This window comes from Protopterus annectens, chromosome 9.part0 (genome assembly GCF_019279795.1).
Source record: "Protopterus annectens isolate FY-2018-M chromosome 9.part0, PAN1.0, whole genome shotgun sequence".
In the NCBI taxonomy this organism is placed as follows: domain Eukaryota; kingdom Metazoa; phylum Chordata; order Ceratodontiformes; family Protopteridae; genus Protopterus; species Protopterus annectens.
In genome coordinates, this window is record NC_056743.1 from 1,005,032,561 (window position 1) to 1,005,051,249 (window position 18,689).

Genomic DNA, 18,689 nt, shown 5'->3' on the forward strand with positions numbered 1-18,689 from the left:
TTGGCAAGACTTCATATGAGAAAGCTGCAATGGTACTTAAAAAGCTTATGGTCCCAACACAGCCAAAGCCTAGAGGACGTAATCACACTCATTCCATGTCTGCAAAAAGAATTTTTGTGGTGGGCTCAAGCAAGTCAGTTAAACAAAGGCATGTCCTTCAACAGACCTCAAGCAGGTCAAATGATTACAACAGGCGCCTCAGATCATGGATGGGGGGGGCGCACATGGAGGGCAGATGCATTCAAGTTCTATGGACACCAAGGGAAAGACAACTGCACATAAACCAAAAAGAGATGTTGGCAGTGATACATGCAATCGAGACTTTCGAAAAAACACAACAACAAGGACATTTGCTAATAAGGACAGACAACACCACTGTCATGTGGTATATAAACAAGCAGAGAGGCACTCATTCTTATCCCCTCTGCAGACTAACAATGATTCTCTGGGAAAAATCCCTGAGTCTAAAGATACATTTGCAATCCCAGTTTGTGCCAGGCAAGGACAATATACTGGCGGACAAGCTGAGCAGAAATTTCTTGGATCCACACGAATGGATGCTGCATCCTCACATTTTCTCACAAATAACAAAGACATGGGGAAGACCGGACGTAGATCTCTTTGCTTCTCACATGAATCATCACCTGGAAAGGTTCTGCACAAGGACCCACCATCCTTTAGCCTGGAAAACGGATGCTCTCTCCTTCAGCTGGAATTCCCTAAAAATTTATGCATTTCCTCCTCTACCTCTGCTGACCAAGGTGATACTGAAGATCAAAGCAGAACAACCAACAGGCATTCTGATAGCTCCAGACTGGCCAAGGCAACACTGGTACCCATTGCTGTTGAGCATAACTCGGACCAAACCGTGGTCTCTGCCCCTATGGCCCCTGCTTCTAACACAACACAATTACAGGACTGTCCATCAAAACCTGAAAACATTGCATCTGACAGCCTGGAGGTTACCATGACTCCTTCCGCTATCTCTCTTTCCAAAAAAGTTCAAGAGATCTTACTGGAAGCACGCAGACCTTCCACCAGAAAAACCTATTAAGCCAAGTGGAAGAGATTCAGCATCTGGATTGCCAACAGGGGTCAGGATACAACATTACTGAGTATACCTCAGATATTGGAATACTTGGCAGAAATGTTATATACTGGACTCTCATATTCTTCTATAAAGATTCACGCCTCAGCAATCTCAGCAAAATATAATTGTGATCCACCAGTGTTTTCACATCCTTTGCTAAGACAGTTCCTAAGAGGGATAAAGAATATCAAACCTCCCAGAAAACAGCCAGTACCTGCATGGGACCTCAATTTCGTTTTGGAAAAATTAACTCTTCCTCCTTTTGAGCCAGCAGCAACTTCAGAAATGCAATTTCTATAATGGAAAACGTTTTTTCTATCGGCAGTCACATTTGCAAGAAGAGTCTCTGAGATACTGGCACTCATGGCAGTACCTCCCTTCCTCATTTTTCATCAGGACAGAGTTTCTCTAAGAACCAATCCTACATTCATGCCAAAAGTAATTTCCAGGGTATCTCTAAATCAAGCTATTCACCTGCCTATTTTCTTCCCCAATCCGCAAAACAGGGGGGGAAAACTGCTGCATACTTTGGACATACACAGGCAACTACGTTACTACTTGGACAGAACTAAGGCCACCAGAAAGTCTGACCAACTGTTTGTAGCCTATGCTGCTGGAGTACAAGGAAAAGCAATCTCCAAACAAACAATTTCAAAATGGATTGGACACTGCATCAGATTCTGCTATTCTGTCCATGGAAAAGGTGTGCCAGCCAATATTTGGCCACATTCCACCAGAGCTATAGCCACATCCACAGCTTTCCTAAGAGGAGTGGCTACAAAGGACATTCTAGAGGCTGCTACATGGAGCTCCGTGCATACATTTACCAAGCACTACAACCTGCCCTTATACTCCAGATCCCGAGCAGGCTTTGCTTCGGCAGTCCTGCAGGGCATTTTAGCTACACCATCCCTTTCTTAGTTCCATCCACCCCCAGCTTGGCTATGGTATTCAACCCATATGTTATGACTGCAGTTGCATTCTTGAAGGACATAGTACAGTTTTGTACCTACCATAAATGTAGATGTCCGATAGATATGCAACTGCAATCCGGATTTTCCCACCCCTCTGCAACGTTCTTTATGGGTCCACTACCCCTTCCTATTAGCTGGGGGTATCTCCTGTGGTGTATCTGTTTATTACTGTTGTGCATGTCTGGAATTGTTTATCCATTCACCAAATTTAGCCTTCCTAGGAGGGCACCTGGCATCTGGGGCAAGAAACACTGAAGAAGATGGCGTCGGCCGAAGCCTTTATACTCCAGCCGCTCTGACGTCGGAGAGGAGGCGACACCAGCTGACGCCGGACCCAGACTTTGGAATCCAGCCGACCGAGGGCTGCCTGAGGCAGGACAACCCATATGTTATGACTGCAGTTGCATATCTATCGGACATCTACATTTATGGTAGGTACAAAACTGTACTTTCTGCAGTCCAAAAGCAAAGTTCCTTTCTGGAATGCTGGATATTTAATTTTTACTCTAGTCAGCCCAGACTAACTTAGTAATTTCACTGACTGTGTCTGAAGTACATTCTCATAATACCAAAAATCCTGAAATGTTTTACATGCCTCTTTAGCTTTGGTTTCCCAAATCTTGTCTTGCATTCTCCATTATCTAGCATTCCATTGCAAGTACATCTTTCCATTGAGAAAGGAACATTCTGTATTTCTGTTTTTCGTGTTTCACTGTTGGAGTCATTATGTTTGGGTAATCTGCTTGCAGGTTGCCCTCAGTCGGCCTGATTAACAAAGTCTTGGGTCCTCCGTCGGTTGCTGTCCCTTCTTCCATTACGTCAGGTCGTCAGGGGTATAAAACATGCAGCCGATGCCATTACATCAGTCTTGCCGTGTGGTGCCCGAAGCAGAAGCAGTTCTCAAGTGCCGGTCGGCCGACTCCTGAAATTTTCGTTTTCGAGTTTCAGAACCAAAGTCTTCAACTAAAAGCCAAGTACCCCGTTGGGGAAACTTTTTCTTGCTCCTTACCAATGTCAGTAAAAGTTAATAATTGCATTACTTGTGGAAAACAAATACCTCATAAAGATTTTCATTCTACTGTATTCCTTGCCTAGGCCCTGACCAATGACGTACCTTGCTGTCGGTTTTGTGCTTTATTTAATCAGCGCACTATCCGTCGTCTGTATATTTTTGCCTCTAAATATTTCGGTTCTCTGTTTAATTATCCAGAAATGTCATCGGTTAGCCATCCGACTACTGGGATTCTGAAAAAATGCAAAGATAAAGACAGAGACAGGCCGCCGAGGTCCAAAACTGCTGACAACGCTTCTCCTAAGCCAGTCACCATTTCGCCAGTACTCAGTGAGGTGCTTTCGTAGCCCCTGATACCTGCTACTTCTGATTTGCAGGCTTCTACTGAGACCCATTCGGAGTCCGGTATGCTGTGAGATACTTCGACTGTGGAACCCGCGGATGTCTCTACCTTGGATGGTTCCGGAGCCACTGTGCAGGCACCGGCTTCTGAGAGTGTATTCAGGCCTACGGACTTGCATATTAAATCGACGCCTCCTTCATTACTAAGGCCTAAATCTCAATCCATGTTTAAAAAACCGACGCCCAGGCCACATGCTCAGGCCTCTGTGCCTAAAAAACAAATAAGAATGGCTGAAGATCTAATAACTCTAATCAGGCTTAGCCAACCCCCCACCCCCCAAGAGGCCTAGGACTGAGCCCGAGTATGAGTCTTCTGATCAGAATTCTGTTTTTTCTGACTCTTCTGATGACCTGGATTTGTCCTTACCTACTTATGAGGATTCTGATGTAGAGGACTATATTCCCTCTGCTTCCCCTTCTGAGGATTTTTCTTTTGAGGAAACCTTACATACTCCAAGGGAGCATTTCCACTGGGAATGCCAGGAATTTTCTGATTCAAAAAAGGGGCTTGGGGATTTCCTTCTCCTACCTCGCCATAGGCCTTAGGCTATTCTTCCTGTACTAGTCATTGTTGATGATGCTTTCTTGGAATCCAGTTTGGCCCCTGATTCCCTGCCTCCTGCTCCCAGTAAACCTGACAGATACTACAGGGTCCCTGAGTCCCACAAGTTCCTTTTCAAAAATCCTATTGCAGATCCAGAGACCATTTCACAGGGGCCCAAGGGCATTAAGGCTTCTACTGCTAAAAGTCCTACACCTTCTGATAGAGACTCCAGGACGTGTATAAATGGGGTAAAAAGGTTTACACTTCAGCAACCTTGGCCATTAGAGCTTTAAACTGTCAATTTCATATGTTAAAATATCAGCAACATGTTATTGGACTGCTTAAACAGAAAATGATGTTGATTCCCGACTGTGTGGAAAATAAAGACTTACAGGATTTAATGCATTCTGCTGAACAAGTTGGAAAACATACTTTGCAATGTGGTTTTGATTCATTAGAGGCCTCTTGAAGGGCTGCTGTTACTGGGTCTGTGCTTAGAAGGCATGCTTGGCTTAAGGAGCAATCTTTCCCTGGTCATGTTAAAGCTGAATTGTTGGATGCTTCTTTAAATTAGGACCGCCTGTTTGACAATAAGGCTGAAGAAGTTCTTAAAAAGATGGAAGATAAAGCTAAATCTATGCAAACTGTTAAAGATTTTTTACAAGTTCAGCCTCCTAGATGTAGCAGGCACTGGCCCTCTAAGAACTGGTCCTTTCCAGCCCCTTCCAGGTCTTTTCAAACCAAACCCAGACAGCAAAAACCCCAGGTTTCAGTCCCAGGGGACTCACAGAACTAAGCAGTGGGGGGCCTCCACTTCCAAGTCTGGGAGTAATAAGACTCCCCCCTATGGTAAACTGTCTCAATGACTTCCTTTTAAAATTTCCAAGCACTTATCTTCTGACTGCCCCTTTGGGGGGAAAGATTTCTCTTCATGCAAAGAACTGGGAACTCATTACCCAGGACAAATGGGTTTTAAATATAGTGTCCCAGGGATACAGATTTCACTTCCACATGTTGCCAACACCAAGTGGGTGGCCAGACCTACCCCCAAATCAGTGGACAGAGGCTGAAAAACAATTACTTTCTCTCTTAAGCATGGGGGGCTATTTAACTGGTACCAGAAGAGGAAAAGGGACAAGGTTTCTACTTGAGACTTTTCCTGGTACCCAGAAAAGACAAATCATGGCGTCCTATCCTGGACCTGTCCACTCTAAACACCTTTCTGGAGATTCCAAAATTCAAGATGCTGACTCTTCACCAATTACTTCCTATGCTAGGCAAAGACGCCTGGCTGGCAACACTAGATTTAAAAGAAGCATACCTGCACATCCCAATCGGGGAATCTTGCAGAAGATACCTACACTTCAAAGCAGGCTACACGCACTATCAATTCTCTGCACTGCCCTTTGGCTTATCTACTGAGCCCAGGGTATTCACAAAGTGCTTAGCTCCAGTTATTGCATTTTGCAGGCAAAGAAGTATTCAAATATACCCATACCTGGGCGATTGCCTTATTCAGGCAGAAAGCCAGGACATACTTTTGAATCATCTGGCCTTTGTAAAAAGGGTTCTAACTTGTCTGGGGTACACCATAAACGAAACGAAATCACAACTGGTACCCTGTCAACAAATTACATTCCTGGGAGCAAGCTTGAGTGCAACTTTCCAGATGGCCAGAAAAGCAAATTCATTTGACAACCTACTTCAAACAAGTGGCCACAAAAACCCTGCTGTCTGCAAGACAAATACTGCAAGCCTTGGGGTTCATGTTCTCCTGCATTCTTCTGATTTCATATGCAAGACTGCATATGAGGAAACTACAGTGGTATCTAAAAAGCCTATGGAGTCAACATTCTCACAGCCTAAACACAATGATTCTTATCGTACCTTGCTTACGCCTAGAGTTCCTTTGGTGGGCAGAGGTCTGCCACCAAAACAAGGGACTACCTTTCACACCACCCCCTGCCACCTAAACCCTAACAACAGATGCATCAGACTATGCCTGGGGGGCTCAGCTGGCAGGGAAGTGCATTCAGGGAAAATGGAGCCCAAGTCAAAAAGAAATGTTAGCTGTACAGAATGCTCTGACAGCCTTCAAGGACCATACATTCTTCCAGGACAACTAATGGTAAAGATGGACAACAACATGGTTATGTAGTACATAAACAAGCAGGGGGGGGTACACATTTGTACCCCCTCTGCATACTAGCCATGGCATTTTGAAACACAGCCTTGAGCTACCAAGTGCACCTACAAGCTCAATTCCTGCCAGGAAAATTAAATACACTGGCAGACGGAATGAACAGAAACCTCATGGACCCACATGAGTGGAAACTGGAACCAAGGATTTTCAACATGTTGACAAGTGAATGGGGGAGCCCAGATACAGACTTGTTTGCCTCTCCCCAGAACTACCAATTGTCCAAATTTTGCATAAGGACTCCCCACAACAAAGCCTGGAAAGTGGATGCTCTGTCCTTCAGCTGGAAAAACCTATCAGTCTATGCCTTCCCCCCTCTGCCTCTGCTCTCCAAAGTACTACTAAAAGTCAAACAGGACAAACCAAGGATGATTTTCATTGCTCCAGACTGGCCGTGCCAACACTGGTACCCCCTCCTGCACAGTGTGTCACTGTTATCTCCACGGCACCTGCCTCAGACTCCTTCCCTGCTGTCTCAGCAGGAGAACCAGATTCTGCACCCTCAGCTTCCATCATTGAACCTTCCAGCCTGGCTAATTACTTAAACTCTCCTTAACCAACCCTCAGCAAACCTGTGATGGATGTCATCTTAGAGGCAAGGAGGCCTAGTACTAGAAAATCTTATGCTGAAAAATGGAAAAGATTCTGTGCCTGGAACCAATCTCAAGGGATGAGCACAGCAGCACCCAATTTACCTCAGATTTTACAATACTTAACTGAGATGCTTCACAAGGGCCTGTCTTTTTCCTCCATTAAAATCCACGCCACAGCCATTTCAGCTCATTATAACACAGAACCTCCCCTCTTCCCTCATCCACTGCTCAAGCAGTTCCTCAGAGGGGCCAAAAATTTGAGACCAAGCAGGAGAGCTCCAATCCCAGCCTAGGACCTTAACTTTGTCTTGGAGAAACTCACTCTACCTCCTTTCGAGCCAGCTGCTACTGCAGACTTAAAATTTATTTCTTGGAAAACAGCTTTCCTTTTAGCAATCACTTCAGTTAGAAGGGTATCTGAATTACAGGCCCTTATTGCAGTGGAGCCTTTCATCATCTTTCATGCGGACAGGGTGTCACTCATAACCAATCCATCCTTCATGCTCAAGATGGTATCCAGTGTGGCTCTTAATCAGTCCATTCATTTGCCAACCTTCTTTCCCTATCCACAGAATAAAGGTGAATGGGTACTGCATTCCTTAGATGTGCACAGACAACTTAGATTCTACCTGGACAGGACTAAACCTCAAAGGAAATCTGAACAATGGCTGGTGACATTTGCTGCAGGGGCAGAGGGGAAGGCTATTTCAAAGCAAACCATTTCTAAATGGATAAACCATTGGATTAATTTCTGCTATAAGCACCATGGAAAACCTATCCCACATGAGATTAGACCCCATTCAACCAGGGCTGCATCTACCTCTGCATCCTTTCTCAGAGGCGTCCCTACCAGGGACATCCTAGAAGATGCTACCTGGAGTTCTGTACATACTTCCACCAAGCATTATAATTCGCCAATTTTCTCTAAATCCAGAGCTGGCTTTGCCACTGCAGTTTTGCAGGACCTTATAGCTGGTCCTAATGCTATCTAAATTCCTCCTCCCATCCATAGTTTTGGGAATCTACCTAAATGTGATGACTGCAGCAGTGAAACACGAAAAACGTAGTACAGTTGTGTACACTTACCATAAATGTATATGTTCAAGTGTATTCACTGCTGCAGTCCTGGTTACCCTCCCTCCAGCCCTCTGACTTCGTTGGGCTATACCTCTACACTCCTTTTCTATGCTTAAAAGCTTTTTGGTGTATTTGCTTTTTTGTTGGAAGTATACCTTGTGTGTATATAAATAAATTATATATATATATATATATATATATATATAGATATATATATATATAAAATTGCTTCCCATTAGGGGGGCACCCGACATCTGGGGCAAGAAAAACTGATGTAATGGTGTCTGCTGCATGCTTTATACCCCTGACTACCTGATGTCACGGAAGATGAGACCACAACCGACGCAGGACCCAAGACTTTGATAATCAGACCGACTGAGGGCAGAGCAAGCAGATAACCCAAATGTGATAACTGCAACAGTGAATACACTCAAACATCTACATTTATGTTAAGTGTACACAACTGTACTTTTAGCCATTATAGATGTGAACACTTGTAATCATAGTTTTGTATTGAAATGGGCCTGTATGAAGCAGGGTCTGATGGATCTTTACCCTCTTTAGGTATTACAGCTACTACCGCTTTCTTCCAGGATGCAGATACTTCGCCTCCTCTTAAAATACTGTTAAACAAAACCTTTCCGATCTTCAACAGTTTTTTCCTTCCTAGCTTCCAAACTTCCCCAGGAATACCATCTAATCCTGGGGACTTTCCTGTAGATTGGTTATACATCCCTATTTTTATCTCATCTTCTCCTATACTAACTTGCCACTGGATGCGTCTTGTATTGTTGCATAAATACAGCAGGAGAAATTTGCTTTGGGGTATTTTACCTTGCTGTAGCATATTTTAGCAGTTGCTCCTTATTCTTCTGTGTTAGCAGGCATGCCCTTCAGAAATGAGAAGATCACTGTCTCCTCCTTAATTCCTTCCTCAGGTCTTAAGGAGAATGAAAATTCTCTGACGTGTACTTCCTAGACAACTGTCTTAGTTGTGCTGACACTGATTCTAGAGATGAAAATTCTGTTCATGTGGCTCTCCCCAAGAGGTTATTTTGGGCAAGAAACTGAATTTAATGAAGAATATCAAAGATTTTGTTTCCTTAAAATGTTCTGAGCTGATGAAGTATGATACCTCTAAACCACTAGCCATCCTTCCAGTAATCCCTCCATTTCAAAATGTGCATATTAGTCTGTTTTTCTAGAGCCTGGCTTAACAGCTACTTGCTCCTGAGAAGCCTGGTAGGTTTTATAAAATGTAGATACAATTTAAAATTCCATTATAAAATCATGGATTACCCTAATGTTAGATTTGGATATTCTGAATGAATCCGTGCAAACACTGGCAGCTAATAATGTACCAGATTGTAGAAAAGGAGGATCCTGGGCAAGTTTTAGAAATATACATATGTACTACTGCCACGAGTATTTGGGAAACTGATTTTTAATAGACCCACATGCTGCAGTAAGAAAATGAGATGCCGAGGCAGACAATGCCTTAACTCAAGAAGTTTTTTTTTCTGCATCAGATTTTAAAGCGGTCACAATCAGCTTATTTGTTAGTCACATTATGAAGTATGTGTATGATGTAATGGATACTAATTTTAGGGTTCCTGCATCAGGTGCAGCCATTAAAAGACATGAAAGCTGTGATGCAGCACTTCCCAGGTAGGGTCATCTCATTCTCATTTATGAAAACGTTTTATTTGGTCCTTCTCAGAAGTATTAAAAGAGCTCTAAGTGAAGGGCAGTACCATGCAGAGCATGAACCAAATGTTTTGTTTGTGTACCAAAGTACTGTAGAAGTTTTATAGCACAGTTGTAGACATTTTTCTAAAATCAAGTTGGGCAGAAGTCGTATTTGCAGAAAATGCAACAGCAATGAGTAAATAAATAATTGTAAGAAAAAAAAAGCTTGGAGAACAAAACACCATCTGTCTAAATAATAGCTAGGTGCATCAGCTGAGCAGCCTGGGTCATTCAGTAATAACTACTTACAACACAGCATATCACTGCTTTAAACCTGCTTTGTCCTGTCATTTTGAGAAACGTGTTTTTTTGCATCCCTGTCAGGATCTGCTCTATGGTTCCACTTTCAACATCCAGTGTGTTCATTCATTCCAGGGACATAAGAACTGAGCATTCCAGGGCGGGGTGAGAATCCTACAGCCTATTTGTTCCTGCTTGGAAATCCCAATGAGCCCTTCTGAACCCCACTGAGAGTTTAGAAATGGAACAGCTTGAACGGAATGGCCTCCCACCCTCCCTATTGAGAGCACTCCCTCACCTCCTCTGGCTCCTCTAAGCCTGCTAATCCTTTTCAGGAGGGGAAGCTTGCCTTCACATAATGAATTCCCATTGGGTTTAGTGGTGCTATGCACCCATGATGGCATAAGCTCTGCTGGATCGAACTTCACGGGGTACGACCTAATGCCACTGCTAAGCATCACCATTGTGGGGAACCTTTGCTAACCTCTGCCCCAGGATGGGTGAGCCAGTAATAGCCATGGGCTTCCATCCTTCCAGGCCAGCACCTGTACTTACCCAAAGTGTTGTTTGGATTTGGGTTGCTTGGAGCATATTGATGGTGTTTTTCTCCAGTGTGCCATAGAACTCACTGTTTTAGGAGAAAAGTTTTCCTGCTTTTCAACATAGTGGTGTCCATGGGTTTAATTACTTTCCAGCATAGTGGTGTTTGACAGCAGCAGTCAAATGGATCAAGTGGTAGTGTCAACAGACTATACAGTACAGTTATGTGTGCACCTATCCTAAGGTCTCTTTAATACGTAACAATATAATTCATTTAGCTTACCTCTTTTTCAACAGCTACTGGGCAGCCATGCTGTTAAATTAGTAAATTTGACAGAATAAAACCGAGGGTTCTGTTTGGGATTTTTCCTAGTGCCAAAGAAGGAAAGTTATTGAAGGCCCTTATTGGCTGTCACAGTCTGATCAAATTTATTGCTTGAAAGTACTGACACTGCACACCTTGTGCATTCTGTTGATGCGGAATACATACTTGTAATTATGGACATAAAAGATGGCTACCTAACATTTACAGGGCTCACTGAATACTCTTAGCTTGTATGACTGCACCATGGCAGCACGTCCTCCCTAGCCCAATGCTGTATGGATATAACACTTTTGCTCCCTCTAGATGTCACCCAGCTGTGAGCCAGAGCCAGTTCCTGCCCCCTTAGGATGTGTGAGATGGCAGAGGCCACTTTCATCTTTCCCTGCTAGCTCCTATAGGTGCTCAAACTACCAGTTAAACTCTAGTCCACCTGCACCATAGTCCAGTAGTCAGTGCTTTATTGTTGCAAGCCACAGAGTTGGCTGTTGCAGTTCTTTTTTGAATTCTATTAAAGATACGTGAGAAATCATGCCCTTTGCTTTCACAGGTTTCTGTTGGATTTTCAAAATATTTACATAGCAATACCATTTGCAATTCTAAGATCAACTGTCTAATAGTAGCTGTAACTGTCTTTAAATGTTGCCAACATTAGATACCCTGCTTCTGCTTCCATCCAGCTCTATACCTGACCTCCCCCAACTTGCATTTCATATCTCAGCCAGTGCTTCTTACTGGTTCTTCCACATATATGCTTTCATTTTGCAGTCCTCTCCACGCCTCAGGAAGTAAATCCTTATGGATTGCCATTTGTAATGCCAGGAAGCAAGGCCCTAGATGTGTGGCACTTCCTTCCTTGAAGCTGAAACTAGGGCCTGTGGTATAGACCAGAGGGCACACAGGTAAGAAGGAAACTCATAGGTCTCCCAGAATAAATGTTAGTCTGTTTTTTAGAGCATGTGGTATACTCATTTTTTTTCTTTTTCTTATTTATTTTATAGTTATTTATTACCGTTCAGTATTGTGCAAGGGCTTTATTTTCCATTTAATGGTAATAGGAATATCGAGCCATTGTACTTTGTAGTTCCGTTTGCTTGTGTAAGTTACAGTTTTGTATTGCTGTTGCTGTGGAAGTAATTTGGGCATCAGTTGCCTCTAAACTATGAATATTGTTATTCTGCTTTTTTTCAGGGATGCTAACAATCACAGACTTTATTAATATTCTTCACAAGTACTACAAGTCTCCAATGGTAAGTTTGGTTACAGATCATCAACACTATTTTAGAGAATTGATTAAAATTTTTTTGATTTTATATATCTGTTTTATAGGTACAAATCTATGAACTGGAGGAACATAAAATAGAAACATGGAGAGGTATGTCTTAAAACTGCGCATTGCATGTTACTGGCTACTTCAACTTGGTATCTGATGTTGTCAGTCTTAATCTAGTCTTGACCTTTGGGTACTCTTTTCCGATCCTCAGAACCAACTCGGCCATTGCACAGCTCACGCTAGCCAAAACCTCTTGAGCTAAGACTCTACGCACAACACCCCTCTCCATATTACCTCAGTTCTTGTTTGCCTCTCTTGTCGCAAGACGTGTTGGCCATTATCTCTTGCAGCTAAGTAAATTTTCTTTGGTTATTAGTAGCTAATGCAATTTATATATATATATATATATATATATATATATATATATATATATATATATATATACACACACACACACACACTTTTTTTTTTTTGTATTTTCTGTGCCTCAACCCATCTCTCTGGTTGAGTGAGTGCTTTCTCTTCCATACCTTATAGTATTCTGTCCCTACCATCATTGGTAGTACCTCTCCCTTTATCCTTCCTTCTCTACCTATTTGAGTAGCTCTGTATTACCATAGTTGGTATTTTCTTTTTCCTTTACCAATCTCTTAGTAACCCTGTATGCCATTGCTGGTAGTTTTTCTTTGTCTTTTGTCTGTCTGTCTGTGTATCTGTTCCACCTGTTGACCGCTATTTTTCTTTTCTCTTTGTCAACGTGGCTGAAAATGTAAAACATTTTAAACAGTGCCAGGATTGTGGACGAAAAATGCCAAAGTCAGAGGACACTCTTGATGCGTATGTTTGGGCACAGCCCATTTAGACCAGGAATGTACTGTCTGCCAGGCCTTAAGTAACTGAGCCTTGGTAGACCTTTCGAAGAAGCCTTATACAAGACTGATATGTCACCTTCTAAAACCAACTCTGGTACCAAGACAAGCCACTAGGTGCCAACTTCTCCTTCAGCACCTGTGGCTAAAAACCCCAAACCTTCCATTCCAACCACTTCCATAGACCCAAAGGCTAAGGTTCCAAGACTTTTGGAGCAGACTACCCCTTCGGCTATGTCCACTTGGGCATCGCATACCTCGGTGCGGCCTTGTTGGCACCAAATTCTTCTGTTTCCTGGTCGGTACCAACCACTCCTACTGCATCTCGGTCGACATTGCAGACCCCCTCTGTGCAGAAATCAGTTTATATATACTCCCAGGACAAGATATTCACCTTGTATTGAATCCTTTGTGGGGCAGCTTCCCAGTCCTTTACTAGAAAGGACAAAGTCCCCTTCTGGGTTATCTATCCATTCCTCCAGCAGTCTCACTGAAGTGGATTTTTTGAGGTTTGTGGATCAGCTCCTAGTGGCAAGGGGTCTTTGTCTTCTGCCATACCCCTCTTCCCTCTGGAGTTGGGGTGTTATCTCCCAGGACTCCACTTAATCTTCCTCCTCTAACCTCCTTGGAGGGCTTGGAGCTTCCCACTCCGATCCTTCTGTTTCCAGCTGCTCTGGTACCGACAACCTTTTTTTGCCTTCGGTTCTTGGATCTGCTCTGATTTCTTCAGTTCCTTCAGAACCGGCAGACACCCAAGGCCATGGTTCTGCCATTGGGTCAGAGGGTTTCGGATCAGCTGCTGCCCTTTATTCGGAGTCATCCTTAACTCTGTGAACCCCTGCGGCTGTGGGCTCTTCCTTAGCTCCTGCTTTGGAGGTAGGTCTCTCGGAGTGGGGTGTAACCTCGGTTTGGAGGTTGTCTTTCTCTGTTCCAGGCTCCCATCCCTCTTCAGGGGGACCTGCCTTCCAGGCAGTGGAGAGAGTATTGGCCACCGTAGGCTCTCAGCTGGCCCCTTATGTGTTGGAGCTTTATTTTTCCCACACTCCTCATTGGCCAGACCTGCCACCAACCTCCACCCCTGGACAAGTGGGTACCTAGGCTGCAAGATTCCCCTGCAAAGGGCCCCTCTTCTTCCGAGTCCTCCTTCGAGAGAGTCCCACTGAGGAGCCTCCCTGGAAGAAAGTCTTCAGAGACATCCAAGAGATCCTCAAACAGAGGGTTAACTGGAAGCCCAAAGACCCAAACTCTGTAGAGTCCAGTGTACTTGCAAGCCTTCAGTGCTTGCCTGTATACTTCTTGGGTGACCACTCCTGCTGACGATGTTATTAAATTGATTGCGCAGTGGACTTGGAAGGCTCCTGATTACATAGAACCAATTCCCTGGAGACCTGACAAAGTACTGTCTGGTCCTGAAGACCTCCAGCATTGGGCAAAAGAGCAGTAGATGCCATAGTGATGGCGGCCACCAAAAAGGAACTAGTTGAGAGTTTCTCTGTTCATCCCCTTTAACTGAGGGTCCAGGGTGATGGATAGATTCGTAACATGGGTATACGCTTCATTGATTTTCACATTCAGGAATTTTTTTTGCAAATTTCACTAGGCTTCAGAGGGACCTGATCAAGGAGCTATTAGGTACCCTAGCAAGAGCTGTGTCTGAGGAGGTCCAGGACAAAGTGGCCTCCCAGCTAGCCATCCTGAAGTCTACTTTCAACATGTCCATGAGGCTCATTGTGCATGCAGCTGAAGGGACGACCAGGTCAGTTGGTTCAGGTGTTGCCATAAGATGACACTCCCGGATGCGTCTGTGTGAGCTTGAGGAGCCATTCAAGTCTTCCTTTGTCAGTGTTCCCTTTGACGGATCTTCTTCTTTATTTGGCCCCATAGTCAAAGAAATTCTAGGCAGCTGTGAGAAGGATTGGTCCCTGATTCTAGGAACAATTGCAATTCAGTCAGACAACACGTTGGTGGTCTGGTATGTCAGCAAGCAGGGCAGAACCAAGTCTTATCCCCTGTGGCAGGAAGCACTCAAGTGTGGCAATGGGCGATATCCTCCAACCGCTTTCTAATAGCAACACACATCCCAGGTAGCTGAAACGTGATAGTGGACAAACTGAGCAGCTGCATTCTCCTGCCTCACGAGTGGTCTCTCAATCCCAGAGTGACGAAGGAAAATTTTCATCGCTGGGGCCAGCCTTGCTGTGATCTCTTTGCATCAGCGATGAACAACAAATGCAGCAGCTACTTTGCCATAATCCCCCCTCAGGGGGAGTCCCTGAGAGACGCTCTTCTTCTCGATTAGCCCATGGGTCTACTCTGTGCCTTTCCTCCCTTCGCTCTCATTCCCCTATTTTTGAGGAAAGTAAGCAGGTTGAGAAGCAAAGTGATCCTCACATCACTCTTCTGGCCTTGACAAGTTTATTTCCTCTTCCTATGGCCTTACATAATTCATCGTCCATGGATTTTGGACCCAGCTCCACACCTGCTGCCTCACCTGCAGTGACTAGTGCATCCCATCCTTCAAAACCTCAAGCTTTCAGCTTGGTTCCTCCAGTTTCGCTAGTTGCCAGGCAGAATAATAAGTTTAAAAAATCTTTTTGAGAGGAATAAGAACGAGGTTAGGTATCAGGGTGGCTTTGGAACTAGAAAATGTGGAAGATGTGGTTATTGTAAATACATGATCGATAAGGAGCAAACAACGTTGGATAATTACAGATAATTACATGGAAAGTGTCATACAGTTCAGGAGGGGTAACTGTATGACTAGGAGTATAGTTAACTTGGCCTTGTGTAAAGACTGCTCCAGTTTCTATGTTGGGAAATCTGAAAGAACACCGAGTAAACATATATATGAACACATTTATAATATTAGGAGATAAAGATTGAATAATGCCCTTTACAGGCACCTTCATGCAGAACCTAACCATTCTGGATTTCTTTTTGGAAGTTTAGAACAGGTCTCTATGGACCCTGGGGGAGGGGGGGGTGAGTGGGAAAACTGGCTATGTTGTAGGAAAACCTACTGGCAATTAAAGCTGAATGCAGCTAATCCCCCAGGTCTGAATGACCCCACATCTGTATTAAACCTTATTTGATTAAGAAAGCAAGGAAACTGTAAATGTATTTTTATTATTGTAGTTTAACTAGATTTTATTTTAGCTAGAGGAGGGAATATATATTGTTTTAACATGTATGTTCCACAGAAGTTGTACCTTAGAGGGAAGATGTGTACAGCCATCTCTGCCAATATTTTAAATATGTGGAGGGTGTACATCTTTAAAACAGTTTGGCACCTTTTTGTGAACCAAGGGTATTTAAATGAATGACTTTGTAACTTGTTTTTATTCACTTGAAAAAGCCCTGCATTGTGTCAGGGTGAAAGCGCTTGTGTGTGGAGTATTTTTACAATAAATTACTTGTGAGCGGTTTCCAGTGTGCCTGGACTGCTTTCTTTCTTTTGAGTTATTGGTTTCCTGCAGTTTTCTGCTAATCTTGAGGCAGAGTAATTTACCTTCCCCAGTCTAAAAAATTCTACTGGCTTCCCATAGACCACCGTCCAGGAAACTCTACCTTAGCAAGTGGAAGAGATTTTCGATTTGTGCATGTGATAATGATCTAGACCCCTTCTCTGGAGCTGTGGGGAAAGTTTTGGAATTTTTAGTCATACGTTTTGATCAAAGAGCTTCTGCTTCCACAATAGCTGCTATTTCTAGTTTCATAATGGCTTCAAAGACCATTCACTTATTTCCCATAGATTATGTAGAGTATTCCTAAAAGGAGTTTTGCGATTAAAGCCTCCGTTTAAAGACCCTCTAGTCCCTTGGGATCTTACCTTGGTTTTGTGGTCCTTGGTGCTCCTTCCCTTTGAACCAGCAGTGACATGCCACTTAAAATTTCTCTCATGGAAAGCTGTTTTTCTGATAGCCATTATCTCTGCTAGATGAATTTGAGATTCAGGCCTTATGCTTGAAACCCCCATATTTGTTTTTTCATAAGGATAGAGTTTCACTAAGAAGCAACCCATCTTTTCTTCCCAAGGTGGTCTCAGAATCCAATATTAATCAAACTATTGACTTGCCTGTTTTCCTTCACACTTTTTTCCAGCAAAGGTGAATATTGCTTACACTTGCTGGATGTTCACAGACAACTCCATTTCTACCTCAGCTGATCTAAAGAATCTAGAAAATTGTATCAGTTGTTCATATCTTTTTCCAGTCCAGCTCCAGGAAAATCTGTTCAAAATTTACTTTGTGAAAATGGCTAAGAGACAGTATTATTTTTATGTGTGTAATAAGAACTATTATTTCTATGTATGTAATAACAAGAATCTCAAGTTGCCTGCACCTGTGAGAGCGCATTCCACCAGATCAATAGCCAAGTCAGCTGTTTTCCATTCCAAGGCTTCCATGGATGAGATATGCGCAGCGGCAACATGGGCTACTCCACATACTTTTAACATTCATTACAAATAGGATCTGGTCTCCAGAGGAAGAGCTTCCTTTGGTTCTATGGTTTTCATGAATATCTTTCCATAAGGCCATCCAGGACCTAAAGTAGCTGGGGACTCTGTCTCAAAGGTCAAGGATAGATGAAGATTGACATCATCAGATTAAAAAATTATGTACTTGCCATAACTTTCCATCTGTGTTGTCTGTCTTCATCTATCCTTGACACCCCACGCTCCTTCTCCCTTTTATTGACTTCCTGGAGGATCAAACACTTGTCATGGCAACTTCATCAGGTTTGACCTTGGGAATGGCTTCTTCTTTTGGTTGTAAATTCCTTTGTCTTTCTGTGTGGCTGCAAAGTCTGTCTGAGGTAATATGGAGAAGGGTATTGTGGGTAGAGTCTTAGCTTGAGCGTTTTTGGCTGGCGCAAGCTGTGTAACAGTCGTGCCAGTTCAAAGGATCAGAACGGAGTACCCAAAGGTCAAGGACAGATGAAGATTGACAACACAGATGGAATGTCATGGTAAGTGCATAAATTCTTTTTAGTGGAGTTGAAGATGCACAAAATCAAAGCTTGTGCAGTGCAGGACTGTTTTTCTTCGTACTTCTGTTTTCCAGGTGTACTGTCTTTGTGCGAATGCATTTCATTATGATAGACACTGGGGTAATACCAAAAAAAAAACAAGTGACCTTTGTTGCATGGCAAAATATTACACTTAAAGGGTGCAGCCAGTCTGTATGTATATATGTCTTGCATCTCTGAGAATTTATGTAGTTATTTTCCTAGGGGTTCATAGCGTCTTGCACACTGCTTATAACATTCAGTATGCCACTGTATCAGACTGACACACTGAAACTGTTATTTTGTGCTAATCGTGTCATTTATTTTTCTAACTGAAATTACACTAAGCAGCAAGTAAAACTATTGACAACAGTAAATGTAGCTAAGAGATTAGGCAAAACATAATGCTTTTCCTGTCCAAATTCCACAATTTTTTAAATCCTAAAATACATACCAGTTAATCTAGCTATAGTGAATAATTAGCAAGGTGTCGAGAAACTAGAAGTGTGTGTATACCATGGTGATGGAAAGAGAATTTTCCCTGTCCTCAACCACTTTTGTGTAGCCCATTCTTTGGTTTGATTAACTTTACTGTCTCTTTAATTGTGTTTTAGCCATGCTAATTGCTGCTCTTCAGGTGATTGGGACAGTAGGAGTGCTTCAATCATAAAATGCCTTATTCTTTTCTTTAAATCAGGGGGTCATTTTATTAATCCTGTCTAGGCTTCTGTGTTTTTTAAACTTTCTCCTGCATCATTAGTGGTGGTATTTCCGACACCCTTGGATAGATTGATATT

At 43.1% G+C, this 18,689-nt stretch overlaps 1 protein-coding gene across 2 annotated transcripts in view; it reads left to right on the top strand.

The window, feature by feature from the left end:
* The window catches only part of PRKAG1 (protein kinase AMP-activated non-catalytic subunit gamma 1), a 525,734-nt gene that overhangs the window by 267,908 nt on the left and 239,137 nt on the right, over nucleotides 1–18,689 (top strand). For both annotated transcript variants that reach the window (XM_044083782.1, XM_044083783.1), the window contains exons 5-6: nucleotides 11,935–11,993; nucleotides 12,073–12,118. In XM_044083782.1, the coding sequence (XP_043939717.1) occupies nucleotides 11,935–11,993; nucleotides 12,073–12,118 (105 nt within the window). The remainder of the gene's footprint in view (nucleotides 1–11,934; nucleotides 11,994–12,072; nucleotides 12,119–18,689) is intronic.